At 36.4% G+C, this 15,983-nt stretch overlaps 1 protein-coding gene across 5 annotated transcripts in view; it reads right to left on the bottom strand.

The window, feature by feature from the left end:
* Positions 1-15,983, bottom strand: part of SHPRH (SNF2 histone linker PHD RING helicase) — a 102,720-nt gene that overhangs the window by 58,392 nt on the left and 28,345 nt on the right. For all 5 annotated transcript variants that reach the window (XM_064291874.1, XM_003403884.4, XM_023550835.2 and 2 more), the window contains 4 exons: positions 15,767-15,845; positions 10,594-10,757; positions 10,230-10,486; positions 5,516-5,637 (listed from right to left, as the gene is read on the bottom strand). In XM_064291874.1, coding sequence (XP_064147944.1) covers positions 5,516-5,637; positions 10,230-10,486; positions 10,594-10,757; positions 15,767-15,845 — 622 coding nt within the window. The remainder of the gene's footprint in view (positions 1-5,515; positions 5,638-10,229; positions 10,487-10,593; positions 10,758-15,766; positions 15,846-15,983) is intronic.

A 15,983-nucleotide genomic window follows, 5' to 3' on the forward strand; every position in this document is an offset into this window, starting at 1 on the left:
GAATAACCTTTGGCCCAGCTCCCTACCCTCCATCACGTATAATTTCACAGCAGGGAAAAGGTGACAATAAATCTGAAAAGAAGACAACTCCTGAGTCATAACAACATTGAAGGTCAAATGCAGTTTTAAAATTAAGATGGAGAAGCTGAAATTTTCCCATCTTTGTGACAATCTACAAGTAACATACTACTACTCCATCTTAGAAATTTTTAGAATCTCCTATAGACAGCATAATGTGAGGTTTATAAATGTCTACTTGATAAAGCAGACACAACATGATAAAAAAAATTAAATACTTGATGTGAAGCCAAAAATTTAAGGCAAATTCTATAACTGTTACTTGTTAGCTATAATCATGAGAAAGCAACTACGTCTTTTTAAATTTCAGCTTCCTCGTGCAAAATGGGGATAATAACTCAACACTGGGCAATTATGAGGATGAAAGAGAATAATATATATGAATGTTATATAAAATATTTATGGAAAAATGATCACTTTTCAGATATGAAATAATAACACTAAAATATTTCAAATAGTACATTTATTATTCATGTATTTTCAAATATAGGTATAGGCCAAACACAGGTATTTCTCATTTATGATAGTTAAGTAGTCTTTAGTTTTCAATTGTAATTATTGCCCTCAATTAATGTGGGACTATGAGAAATTGGTAATTAGATATCACACCTATTTCCCAATTTCTGCCTAATTATTTCCAAGCTGTTGTAAAGGAAAGATTAATGTAATGTTTGTATTTTTAAGTCTTTGTTTAAGAGTCACTTTGTTTAGTCTTTCCCTATGGATTGTAAAGACCATTTGAATTTTCAGCACAGCCACAGGACACACTTAGCAATTGAGATAACATTTAAGATGATGGAGATGATATAAGGCTTAGAGAAAATGCAAACTTGTAAATACTGATAACTAAGCTGAGTATTTTCTAGGGAATATGCTAGAGAAGATTTGCTCACAAAAAGTTTCATGTGCTATATTTGACCAGTTTATCAGGAATATACAGTAAAATGCCCTTTTCTCCCCTTATTAATTATTGATAATAAAATTGACAGCAGCAGAGAACGACTTGCTTGGTGCCTGTTATCTCTTCTTTCCCTCCAATTTCTCCAATTTGTAATGGAAATGTCTAGTTTTTGCCTGTTCCACCACTGTACTTTAGAAGCAGATAACTTGTATACTAGATTTCACGGATGAAAAGGAATTTCTGGATTTTGAACTTGGAGTTGATATAAGACTTTTGCTATGATATGATGAGATGAATGTATTTTACATGTGTCAAGGACATGAATTTCTGGGGTCAAAGGGTAGAGTGTTGTGGATTAAATTGTGTCCCCCCCAAAATATCTGTTAACTTGGCTAGGCCATGATTCCCAGTATTGTGTGATTGTCCACCATTTTGCCACCTGATGAGATTTTGCTATGTGCTGTAAATCCTATCCCGATGATGTTAACGAGACAGGATTAGTGGCAGTTACGTGATGAGGCAGGACTCCATCTCTAAGACTAGGTTGTATCTTAAATCAATCTCTTGTGAGATATAAAAGAGAAAAGCTAGCAGAGAGACATGGAGACCTCATACCACCAAGAAACAAGAGCCAGGAGAACAGCATGTCCTTTGGACCCAGGATCCCTGTGCTGAGAAGCCTTGACTGGGGAAGACTGATGACAAGGGCTTTCCCCCAGAGCCCACAGAGAGAAAGCCTTCCCCTGGATCTGGCACCCCGAACTTAGACTTCTGGCCTCCTAGACTGTGACAGAATAAATTTCTCTTTGTTAAAGCCATCCACTTGTGATATTTGTTATAATAGCACTGGATGTCTAAGACAGTATGTAAAGTGGCATGAATCTGAGGTCACTTCACAACACCATACTCAATAACACTATTTTTCATTTATATGTTTCTGTGTCATTTTCAGTGTACTTCTACTTTTACTCATATTAAGAACAATACTTTGAGGGGGGTCTAAGCATGTGGTATACTTCCATTTTACTGAAAGAGAAAATGTGGCTCAGAAACCTTGTGTAATATACTTAAGTTCACAGGGCTAGAATTGTAGCAGATAAGGGGCCACATCTTTTCGAGGTCTTGTCTAGAGTTCCTTCTACTGAGCTTCTGAGAGTCTTTCTAACGCATGACAGTACTCAAGTAGCCAGGACAATAACAGGCACTTTGTAGTTCTTGCTCTCTTATACTGAAGAACTAATAACTAAAGACAGTCTACAGATTTCAAAGAGGCTTAGAACAATTCCTTATATTCTACAGACAGCACAAATTTCCCTAGGCCATTGATTTTTTTCAGATCTTATTAAGTACACAAAAGCAGTGGTAAATTCTCTCCACAACTCTGTGTACCCAAGTAGACTGATGTATTAGAAGCCCTGCAGAAAGATGGAAGGCATTTATCGTCAAACACCTTTCTAGTTCTAACACTATAATGATGTGGTAACTCCACAGATTCCAGGAGGAATGAAGAAATGCAGAAGTATTTACATGCCAAAAATAACCAAGCGCTTAAGAACATAACATATTTCACCATTATAAGATATTTATTTATGATTTGAAGAAGTATATTCTAGTTAGTTTTAGAAAAGATTTAAATTATCTAAACTAGAACTAACAGAAAAGGTTTTTTAAAGTAGCTTTTAACATATCTAACACCTAAATTACTTCAGCAATTTCCTCACTACTATAAGAAAGCTCCGAGAGTCACTATGCTATAAAAGGTACAAATCTCCTCTAAGTCTCCTAACATAATTTCCAATCTTCAATAACAGACTGAAGTAGTTGTTGAAAAGAGCATTTAATGATTCACTGAACTTTAAAAAAAGTGACATTTGATTTCAGATAGCCAGAAAAGGTATCAGTATCATGAGGAAAGTCTAGAATAAATTCCTACAGAGGACAGGTGGTTCTAACACAAAGGTACAGGCACAGAGTTAATTCCAAGTTTACTATAAAACTAACTGGAGGCCATGGAAATGGATCTAATGAATAAATGAAGTAACAGAAAGCCCTTTTTTTAAAAAAAAAATTTCATGATACCTCTATTAAATACAAGAACTCATGTCATTGGGGACAGTTCTTAGTTTTTAGCAGATCCTAGGCAAATGGCATCACCTACAAGCTTTTTTTGTGCTATTATTAAGCACTGCTTCCAGTTAGATTTTGCTGGAAATGGGGACACTTATATCCACTTACATAGTTTTTTGTATAGCTGTTAAAATACCTTTGTTCACTTATTATTACAAATACCATACTGGCCAGCATAGGAAAATTAGAAAATATGGAAAAATACAAGGAGAAAATAAGAAGTTCATAATTCTACCACAAACAGACAATTTCAGGTGGATTTCTCTCTCTCACACACACAGTATTCTTCAGTAAAGCACAAGTGAGATTACTCTGTATAGCCTTACAACTTATTTTTAACAGTTCTAATGAGGTATAAATGACTACAATAAATTGTATATATTTGAAGTATACAACTGATAAGCTCTGACATAGGTACACACACGAAACCATCACAGTCAAGATCATGAACATACCTAACATCTTTAAAAGATTCCTCATGCTCCTTTATAATTCTTTACTCCATCCCCTCCTCCCACTCTATAGTCTCCATGCTACCACTGATCTGCTTTCTGTCACTATATATTACTTTGCATTTTCTATAGTTTTCAACATGTCAAAATTTAAACATTCCTCTATATTTAGGATGTTTTGTTGTTTACTGTTACAAACTATACAAGCCATTCATATCCTTATATCCCTAGAAAAAATTTCTTTTAAAAGTACTCCTGAAACTATGGCCTCTAGGTACCTGGCTAACTCAGAACTGAAGCCACTCCCAAAGTCCACCTTTCAGCCAAAGATTAGACATGCCTATCACACAAACAGTAATTCACACAATGGAATACTACGCATCGATAAAGAACAATGATGAATCTGTGAAACATTTCATAACATGGAGGAATCTCGAAGGCATTATGCTGAGTGAAATTAGTCAGCTGCAAAATGACAAATATTGTATGAGACCACTATCTTAAGAACTCGAAAAATACTTTAAACAGAGAAGAAAATATTCTTTGATGGTTAGAAGAGTGGGGAGGGAGGGAAGGAGGGAGAGGGGTTTTCACCAATTAGATAGTAGATAAGAACTATTTTAGATGAAGAGGAAGATAACACATAATACAGAAGTCAGCACAACTGGACTAAACCAAAGGCAAAGAAGTTTCCTGAATAAATTGAATGCTTTGAAGGCCAGCGTAGCAGGGGCAGGGGTTTGGGGACCATGGTTTCAGGGGACATCTAAGTCAACTGGCATAATAAAATCTATTGAGAAAACATTCTGCATCCCACTTTGAAGAGTGGCTTCTGGGGTCTTAGATGCTAGCAAGCGGCCATCTAAGATGCATCAATTGGTCTCTACCCATTTGGAGCAAAAGAGAATAAAGAACACCAAATACACAAGTTAATTATGAGCCCAAGAGATAGAAAGGGCCACATAAACCCGAGACTACATCAGCCTGAGACCAGAAGAACTAGATGGTGCCCGGCTACAACCGATGACTGCCCTGACAGGGAACACAACAGAGAACCCCTGAGGGCGCAGGAGAGCAGTGGGATGCAGACCCCAAATTCTTATAAAAAGACCAGATTTAATGGTCTGACTAAGACTAGAAGGACCTTGGGGTCATGGTCCCCAGACCTTCTGTTAGCTCAAGAAAAGAACCATTCCCAAAGCCAACTCTTCAGACAGGGATTGGATTGGAGTATGGGATAGAAAATGACACTGGTGAAGAGTGAGTTTCTTGGATCAAGTAAGCACGTGAGACTTTGTGGGCATCTCCTGTCTGGAGCGGAGATGAGAGGGCAGAGGGGGTCAGACGCTGGCCAAATGGACACGAAAATAGAGAGTGGAGGGAAGGAGTGTGCTGTCTCATTAGAGGGAGAACAACTAGGAGTACATAGCAAGGTGTATATAAATTTTTGTATGATAGACTGACTTGATTTGTAAACTTTCAGTTAAAGCACAATTAAAAAAAAACTAAACACAACAACGCACATGAGGAACGCAGTTCTTAGTTCAACCAAGTTTACAAGACCAAATGGGCAACATCTGCCCAAAAGCAAAGATGAGAAAGCAGGAAGGGAAAAGAAAACTGGATGAATGGACATGGGGAACCCAGGGTGGAAAGGGAAAGGCGAAGAGCACTGACACGTTGTGGGGGTTGTAACCAACATAACAAAACAATATGTATATAAATTTTTGAACGAGAAACAAGTTGTGCTGTAACCTTCTACCTAAAGCAGAAAAAAAAAAAAAAAGTAGAAGTATTTGGTCACAGCATATGTAACATTTTAAAATTTTTCTACATGTTCTGAGTAACTGCTCTCCATTAAATTGAACCTATTTAAATTGCCATTGGTAGTGTGTGAGAGTACCTTCCTCAGAAAGTATTCAGAAGAATATGAGATAACAAAGCAATCACCTTCTACCTTTAATGATGTGGATGCCTGCTAAACCATTGAGGGCACAAACTAGCTGCCGGTGTGCTTCTTCACATTCAGTTCCACATTTCTTCCGCAGAGATGTCAGCAGTTCTTCCATTGTCATGGTGCTGAAAGAAAAGGAAGGTTGTTCAAAACCAGAGCAAAAATCCCACATGTTATTTTAGTACGTGTACTGTATCACAAATGAGACTTCTGCAGAATCTCTGCGATATCCTCAGGATCTTTCTCTTCACCTCCAGTTTTACAATTATCACCCTTAACTCAATTTTTCATTACCTCTTATTCTTTCAACAAGCAGTCTATCTGATCCCACCATTCTTAAAGCTTTTTCTACTTCTGTCAACACTGTAAAATGAAACTAGAAAAATCTTCCTCAAGTACAATATGACATATTAGAAATATTATGGGTATTAGAATATAAGACTGCATTTGGATCTTAGCATTACAAACTTATTTAACCTCTTGAGACTAAAATTTTTTATCTGTAAAAAAAAAAATGAAGCTCCTCCAAGGACAAGGTCAAATGACACTTCCAACAAAAAGCTATCTAACCCTAACCACCTAGTCAGAAATGGTTTTCCTGTTTTAACTGTCCATAAAAATTTATATGTACCTCTTGAAAAATCTATCATATTTGCCTTATATTATAGAAATCTATAATCTTGGCATCTCCCTTACTTGTCTACAACCTGCTTAAGGGCAAAGACAAAATCAAATTCCTCTTTATATTTCTTATACCACCTGAAAGGGTGTCTTGCTAATACCAGGTGCTATGAAAAGGTCAGTTCCAAAATCACAGTCTGATCCACAAAGAAATTCCTGGGATAATGGAATATTGTGGACATAAATGCCTCAATGTTTTCAGAATGAATAATCAAAGAAATTAGAGTCAGCACAATTGTAAAGAAAACATTTAGTGGTAAACATTTAGTGATAATGGGAAATAATTAATGGTTTCCCTCATGTGGGAAGAAATAATAATAAAAGAACAAAAGCCTTTCATAGTTGGAGTGCAGCAATAAAAAGCGACAATAATACTAATTTGAAAAGAAATGTTCAAAATCATGAAAAAAAATTTGGTGATATGATTTTCCATCACAGATGGAAAATCACCACGCCCCTAAAAATAACAGACAAATCAGTAACAAGCTTCTGAATGAAATTTTAGTGGTTCTTCAGTTAAAGATTGGAGCCCAGGTTGCAGTGGTTAAGCGTATGTCTGTTAACCAAAAGGCTGGCAGTTCGAATCCACTAGCTGCTCCCTGGAAACCTACAGGGCAGTTCTACTCTGCCCTATAGGGTTGCTATGAGTTGGAATGGACTCAACGGCAACGAGTTTGGTTCTGGTCAGTTAAAAATTAAACTATATTCCAAAACTGTATGCTGAATTTTTACAAAGTTAGAGGGAAATGGAGAGTTATATCAATATTGTAACTTATTACTTAATAAAACTGCCAAATTTCAAAGTTCCAGGCAATATATAGCTACGTCTCACGAGAAGCTCCACCTAAAAAACAAAGATATATCGCTTTAGGGGGACCAAGAGAAGAGTAAGGAGGGACAGTGCCTGGAGAAGGACATCATACTTGGTAAAGTAGAGGGTCAGCAAAAAAGAGGAAGACCCTCAACGAGATGGACTGACACAGTGGCTCCAACAATGGACTCAAGCATAACAACGATTGTATGGATGGTGTAGGACCAGGCAGTGTTTTGTTCTATTGTACACAGAGTCGCTATGAGTTGGAAATGACTCGATGGCACCTAACAAGAGTAAAGTTGCATGGTGAAGATGCAGCAGTATAAGTTTCCTTCATTAAGTCCCATTTCTTCTGTTCACCAAGGAGTCCTTAAAAAAATTTTTCTTTCCGTTATTTATCCAAGTACATACATGCCTTGACCCAAGTCTTCCAGCTAGTCTTAAGAGTAGAGAATTAAAAGATCAAACCGGATTGTCACAAATAACTTACTTTATTCAATTCCTACAAAGGAATGCCTTTAACCAAGGGGCATATACAGAAAAGAGTTAAAGCAGGCCTAACTGCTACCCTTTAAATGGTCTGCTTACAAGGCTGGCCCTAGGCTGGCATCCAGGAACCTGGGTTTGGGAAGGTTCCCACCATTTCCAGAAGTGATAAGTATGACTCACTGTGCTTCAACTTTGTGTACAAACAATATGGTTCAGGCTGAACACTGGCTTTCCTTCTGGAGTTTGGAACTTTGATACAACCCCCAAGAGAAACCCTGCACTGAGTCTCTAATGAGATTCCCTGACAAAGAAAATGTTCCCTGGCTGGGAACATTTCACTCACGTTGTCATAACTCATGTAACAACTCACTGTTAGGGGGGTTAAGTGCATCCTATGAGACTCCACTGAAAGAGGATGCTTGAGTCTGAGTTCCCTCGGACTTTTGCTCCGTGCACCTTTTCCCTTTATGAGTTGTGCTTGGGAGCCTTTCACTGTAACAAACCACGGCTGTGAGTACCACTGTATGTGGAGCTCTCCAAGTCAATTACTGAAACTGAGGTGATCTTGAGGACCTCCAAAAGAGTGTGTTTCCCCCAATGTCTCCATAACTTCACTCAGTATCTTAGCCAGTGCTTTCCTTCTTCTAGTATATTTGTTGAGCCATTATATTCCAGAAATACTGCTTCTAAAAACAGTAGTCTAAGCTTATGCTATTCCTAGTGCATTTCAGAGGTATATTAAGTTTAACAGCCCAGGTTACTTAGTATTTTTGTAGAAAAAAAAAATCAGGCCAGAATTAGTGAAATGTCTGTTTCTGCTCTATTGTACTCCAGTTATAACTTCTTTATAACCCTGGAGTAAAACGCTAATGAATGATGCTGCTGCTGTGTCCACCTCTTCCCTGCTGTGTCTGACAGATGCTGCAGAATGACACTAATGACGTCAACATCATTCCTGGTCATTCGCTGTGTTCTGAGAGTATCAGTAAGAAAATGTCAGAGTAGAAAAACACCATAGACTGTGGAATTGGTCCAGATAAGGAACAGAAATCTATAAAAAACGGCACTGTGTTCAAAAGGAAAGCCATATAGCATATGGTTAAGTATGCTTAATCAAATACCACTCATGGAGAAAGAGACACATGGGTTTGAGTACGGGCTCTGCTACGTTCAGTGTGGACCTGAACAATTTAACTAACCTCTCCAAGCCTCAGTTTTCTCAACTGTAAATGGAGATAATTGCACGACTGGAAGTTTTTTTTAGGATTAAATGAGTTAGTGCACATAAAGTGCTTACCCCAACGCCTGGCACACAATAGGTAACATTTACTGTGTGCATACTAATATGGTACATTACAGTGAATACAGGCAGTCCCCAACTTATGATGGGGTTCCATTTCGACTATGCTGATGGAAGTTGGTTCTGATGTAAGTCGAATACCTCAATTTTTTTTTTTTTTTTATATCATTACTGCCTTTTATTATCAGTATCTTTATAAAACTGATCTTTGTCTTTGGGAGTTGGAAACATTATCATCAGCAAATTACATGCTGCAACACTGTATACAGTACAGTACATATTACTATTGGTTAAGATACACACACACACACACACACACACACACACACAAAAAAAAAAACCCAAAAACCACCAGTTGTAAGTGCGGTTCGCGGTAACTTGTATACACTGTAAGTCGGGGACTACATGTATAATAACTTTAGGGCTGAAATTTAGTTTTATGATTTTCCTTCTCTGTTTTATGGATACTTTAATGTCTTCTATTAGGCAGAGGAGAGTCTAATATTTTTAAGTGCTCTGGTAAGCAACATTGTAAAAAGTTTCTTCAAGGAGGGGAATAGAAAAGTAAAAAAAAAACCCAAACATCCTTCATACTACATAATAACTGTCAAATGCCCAATTGGCACCACATGAGCAGATAAAAATGTCCTGATTTATTAAGTGTAATAAGCATACTATGCTAATTTTTAAGCAATCTTCCAAGGAAACTGCTTGCATTTCTGACATAAGATCAGCCATAGCAAATAAATTGTTCACGGAAATGCACTAAGACCTTAGTCAAACACCATTCATTTATGTTTATAAGAATGTCTATGGCATTCCTATGCTAAAGAATCTTCTAATGTTTTCTGTATTCTTCTTTGATCTAAGTGTTGGAAAATGAAATCTGATAGAATAGACTATTTATAGACAAGTATGAGAAATGCGGTAGATAAAAATTTTTTACCAATCGCTTTTTATCAGCTAATTAAGTGTTAGTATAGAAGATAGTTCTAAGTTATTGATCAAAATAATCAAGTCCAACTTCTAAAAAGGATGGGTAGATATACACTAATTTTAAAAATCTCCAATAAAATGATTTGTAAATACCACTACAATTTGATTCTTACTAAAAAAAAACAAACTTCAGCTTTCCAAAGTCCTTGATATAGTTTGCTCTTTAAAATAACCCTAGTTTTACAGTAAGAGAAAAGTTAACTGCCTACTCAATCTATAACTCAGATCCTCTAGATTTCTAGTCCAGAGGCAATTCTATATACCAAGCAGAGGTCAACATTATTCAAATACACAGACAGCCCAATTGTAATTATGCTTTCATATTAAGAGTTGAGGAATAATACTTGTATTTTTGGTCAGCCAGGAAGGTGATGGCTTAAATACTGTCTATTATTTCTTTATTATTAATAACACTATAAAGAAATTGATAATAAAACCTTTTTTGGAGTGGCAAGAACTCCCCACGGACAGCCTGTGGATGGCAGCAGGCCTGCCTGAGCCTCAGCAGTGGATACAGGATGGAGGTGACCGTCCGTCTGTCCAGGCTGCTGAGCTTCAGAGCCCAGTCGGAAATCTTCCTGAGCTTTGCCACCGCATCCTGGCAGCACACCTCATGCTGGCGGTGATAGAAATGTCTTTCCACTGGAGAAAAGTGGAGCCAGTGAATTTCTTCCGTCTGAGGTGGGATCTGGATCTGCAGAGAGGAGAAAAATATGATTTCACCTGAAAATATAACTTTTCACCCCAATCTGCTTTTTTTTCTTATAATATCTTCAATAAATGAAAAATTATCCTACTGACTTGGTCAATCACATCTCTCTTTGCAGACCTCCACAGTATCTTGGCAATAAAGCTGTAGAGGGGCTGAGGATTCTTCCTGCAGTAAGGGCGATAGAGAAGTCGAACCCACCAGTGTCTGACACAGTAAGGTTCAATACCAAGAAAGACCACTAACCCATAAAGATCTGAAAAGAAAAAAAAAAAAAAAAAAAAAAACACATCAGTAAGAGCTGTTTCTCAAAAGGACAACTGCTGTATGATTCCACTTACAGGAAATAGCTACAACAGACAAATGCAGAGAGACAAAGTTTCTTAGTGGCTACCAGAGGGGGGTAGGAGAGGGAAATAGGGAATTATTATTTAAGGAGCATGGGGTTTCCGTTAAGGGTGACGAAAAAATTTAGGAACAGAAAGTGGTGATGGTTGCAAAACATGGTGAATGTTATTAATATATCACTGAATTGCACATGTAAAAATAGTTAACATGGCAAATTTTTAAATATGTATTTCACCACGATAAAAAAAAAAAGCTGCTTCTTTATGTCTTTACTACCAGTTTGAATAAACACCTCCATAAACATTACACATCACATAGTACTTTTCATGAATTAAAATGTGCACTGCACAGGCTCTTGAATCTGAAATTTGATTCCAATTCAATTTACATTTATTGACCATCTGCTCTGCTCTAAGTTCTGTGTTAGGTTTTAGAATGTTATAAAGTTTATGAAATCATGACACAAAACTTGTACTTAATTCAAAAGCCTAAAATTTCCAAGAGGTAAAACCAGAAAACTACTTAATTGATTGTCTGATTAAGAGATATATAAAAAGTACCACAATCTAAAGCTAGTAAACACAGGGCCTGCAGGATTGGGGTGGGAGTCGGGGGGAGCTCTAAGCGCAGAGGTAATGTGGAGAACACTTTGTGATTCAATAGTTCTACTCTTCGGTCTAGTAAATCCACTTCCAGGAAACAAGCCTAAGATAATAATAAAAAATATAGACAAAGAATTTATCATACAGTGATGTTCACAGCAAAAATACATAGACTAAAAATGCCTCAAATAAGAATAAGTAAATTATGGTACCTCTAAAATAAAACTATATTTTCCGAATTTTTAGACATATGGAAAACTGCTTAGGATACAATACTAAGTGAGCAAAAAATGGAAGATAAAATTATGCATATAATATGAGCTCAAATATATACACATATGTATAGAAAAGACTAGAATAGTGGTTATATCTTCAAATAAAGATTATGGCTCAGGATAATTGTTTTAATAATTTCCTGTATTGTTGAAAATTTTCACTATGGGCATATATTCCCTTTAGAAGCAATTAAAAAACAAAACAACAACAACAACAAAACTATCATGACCCTACCTACAACACTTATTCTAAAGGCAATCAATAAATATTTAGGTTGAATTAAGTTATTCTGATGGTTTCTGGGAGTAAGGTGACATTCGAACCAATGCATTATTGCCTATATGCAGAGATCCACTGATTTATATTTTCTGCACAAATCAATCCAATTGCCTATATATCACTTTTTTGAGTTCCCAAAGGGGCCTCAAACTCAGACTCTCCAAAATTAAACCCATAATCTTTTTGCCCAACACACTTCTTTTATTCATTATGAATGGTGTCACCATCCATGGAGTTATGCAAGTCAGAAATCACCACATCTTTTCTTATCTTTCACACTTATCTACTGTTTAAAATTTCCTTAGTACTACACTAGCCCAAATCATCTGTACCAAAGTACGAGCATTAATTGCCTGGATTACTTAGGTAGTAGCCAGTGAACTGACAGCCTAATATCCACTCAGCTGCCTGCCTAACCCATTTTCCACAGAGCAACTAGATCTTTTGAAATGCAAATCTAGTCATGAGCTCCTACTCCCTACCTACTATGTCTAATTTGTTTAAATCCTTTCAATAGCTCCCACTGTTCTCAAGGGGAAAAAAAAAAAACTTTATCATGGCCTACAAGGTTCTCCATGGTCCCATCTTCACCCATCTACTCAATCTCTCAAAGTACCAGGCTGTTCCGAGCTCTCTGTACTCAGCCACACTGGTACTCTTTCAGTCTCCTCCTGCCATATGATCTTTATATTTTCTGTTTCCTCTACAATGGAGAATTCTTCTTTCCTCTTTACCTAGTTCATGCTAATGTTTCAGATCTCAGCTCAGTTGTCACTTGCTTCTGCATCTAGGTTAAATCTCTCTTGTATGTCACCTCATAGAATCACATAACTTTTTTTCTGAAACCCGTTAGAATTTTATATTTATCTGTGAAAGTTATCTTGACTGCAATTTTATATTTATCTAAACCAAAAACCAAACCTGTTGTCATCAAGTCGATTCTGACTCATAATGACCCCATAGGACAGAGTAGAACCTCCCCATTAGAGTTTCTAAGGAGCACCTGGTGGATTCAAACTGCCAACCTTTTGGTTAGCAGTTATAGCTCTTAACCACTATGCCACCAGGGTTTCCATATCTATCCAAGTACTTCATAACTATATCTTCTCCTCTAGGCTTAGGCTGTAAGCTCTATAAGGTGAGGAACCTCATCTATTTTTGCTTACCATTGTATATTCTCACAAAGAATAAATGAACCGATAAAGGAGTCACAAAAGACTTAAATTATACATGTTAAAACTTAAGCTATATACATTAAAAGAAATGAAATAGCTAGGAAATAAGAACAGTAGCAGCAGTGGAAGCAATTTCTATTAATTGAATATTTAATATGTGCTAGATATTATGCTAAATGTTTTGCATAGTTTATTATAATTAATCCTTAAAACACTTTGTTTTACAAAGGAGAAAAATAAGGCTTTGGATGTTTAAATACTGTTTATGGACATATGACTACGTCAGGATATAAACCCAGGTTTACATAACCCCCAAAGCCAACGCTTTCTATATTTTACAAACAAGTACATCAAACAGACAAGGAATGGTGAAGGGTGAGGGGGGAATTTGGCAGAGTTCTTGCTTGTCTGACTTTCCAAGTAGACTGACATTATTTCAGCCTGCCCACAAAAACACACTAAAGGCCTGGCAAATTATGTATGAAAACACTCTAGCCATTTCCTTGTCCAAAATGTATCCAACCTGGGACTCACAAAATCTCTGGGTTACTGCCAATGAACATATCATCCAGTCTATCTCTTTTGATCTAGCGCAGTGGTTCTCAATGGGGGTGGGGGTGGTAGGGTATGATTTTGCCCTCCCCCAGGCATACTTGGAAATGTATGGAGACATTTTTAGTTGTCACAACTGGCACCCAGAGGGTGGACGCCAAGGATGTTGCTAAACATCCTAAATTCACTGAAAAGCCTCCCCCAACAAAGAATGATCTGGTCCAAAATGTCAATAGGGCCAAGGCTGAAAAACCATAGTAAAGGACAAAAAAGAAAACAAATGAGACTTCCACTTCCAAATACATATAGTAAGTCACAACAGGCCAACATTCCCACTACAACTAGGGAAAAACAAAAACAAAAACCAGATACATTGCAAAAATAAGCGTGTAAAAGACATTAGAGAGTTATGGAAAAAAAGAGGAAAGATAACCTAAATTTCTAGGAAATTTGGAAAAGTCTTTTAGATGAGTTGGAGGCATGAGAAAACTTTTGGATGTCATTATCTTGATTGGGGTAATAGTTTCACACATATACATATATGTCAGAACTTTTCAAATTTTATACTTTAAATATTTACAGTTTCACTATGTCATCTATACCACAATAAAGCTGTTTTTTTTAAAACAAAAATTATTCAAGAATGAATTTGCTGAATGTTGACAAGTGCTCAAAATACCTGTCAACATTTTTCACATCCCAAAAAACCTATCTGGCGACCTGAGCAATTACTGCTTATATTCTTTCAACATCATAGTTAGAAAAAAGGAACTCCAGTAGTCCTTTTTTACCCCTGTACCTTCTCAACTAACCTTTGAGCTAAATGAGATTTTGTTAAAAATTAAATATTTAAAATTTTTACAGTTTCCAAACATGAAAGCAGACCACTATATTTGGCCTTTTAATGATCTTGACCAGTGGCCTTTAAATACGCACCGTAATGTAACTTATTAAAATTATGCAAATATTTAAATAAGTACATCTTTCTAGAAAACTTTCCCCCTCTAAAAATGATTCTCAAAAAAAAATGAGTTTTTAGACTATAGTAATGGATGTTGATATATTTTTAGTTTAGCAGAATGACAGGTTATCTTTCTGAAAACAAACACTATATGTAAGTTTTGAGGATAAACATTTATCACGGGATTCACATTTAAATTTTATAACTTAACTAAAAGTTAATGACAGCTTTTCAGGATTTCATCATGTAAAACAACATTTCCTTGAACTTCTAGTTTTAAATATTCACAACCTAAATAAAGGCTTTAAAAATGTAGCGTCTATACTACAGAAAAAGTGATACAGACAGGAGTAATGTAGAAGCACCAGCTATAGCGTGGTGGTAGGAGGGAGGATGGGAGGATTAGAAACGATCTAAATGTCCAAAATGGAGAATGGTTAAAGGAAAAATGGTATATGCATATGATGTGATATTATACAGCTATTAATATTTATAGCTTTTACAATTAGTAAAATTATAGTCCCACTATTCATGCATACAGCAAATGAAAATTATGGTCCCTATCTGGCACAGTGGTTAAGCATTCGGCTGCTAACCAAAAGGTCAGTAGTTTGAATTCACCAGCTGCTCTTTGGAAACCCTATGGGGCAGTTCCACTCTGTCTTATAGGGTTGCTATGAGTTAGAATTGACTTGACAGCAATGGGTGTGGTTTAGTTTTTACAGAATGGGTAACTGAAATTTTCTTTCCTTCTTCCCTGTTAGGTTTTTTCTCTTTTCTATCTACCACTTTACAACACTGGCTTTAATTCAAACCTGTATCTAAACTGTTTAGATAGACACAATAATTGCTCAATAGAACAATTAGACCATTCGTTATTAATCTGTTCTCGCATACAAACAAAAAACGATCTGATGTTCCTTTTAAAAGAGAAATGCTTAAAACTATTAGGAGCCAATTGTAAATACATGTATAATCAGTAAACCACTTAAGAAACAATTTCGGCAATACTTTTACTCAGAAAAACTAAGCTTTTCGAATACATGCAGTATGTGAGGAGCCCATACATTACCTTCTAATCCTCTCTGCACTGGAGTGCCACTGATACACCACCTATTAATCCCACTCAAGCGCTGAGCCATTTCTGCAGCCTGATGAAATGAGAGAGAAATTAAAAAAAAAGACACAGGAAGAATGCTGATGTTTGCTCATGGAAACCTACACGTCAGGTCAGAAGCTTAGAGCTAATTTTATTTAAGTTATCACATTCAATGTTTAATGCCAGACTC

The sequence above is a fragment of the Loxodonta africana genome, chromosome 1, assembly GCF_030014295.1.
Source record: "Loxodonta africana isolate mLoxAfr1 chromosome 1, mLoxAfr1.hap2, whole genome shotgun sequence".
Classification (NCBI taxonomy): Eukaryota; Metazoa; Chordata; class Mammalia; order Proboscidea; family Elephantidae; genus Loxodonta; species Loxodonta africana.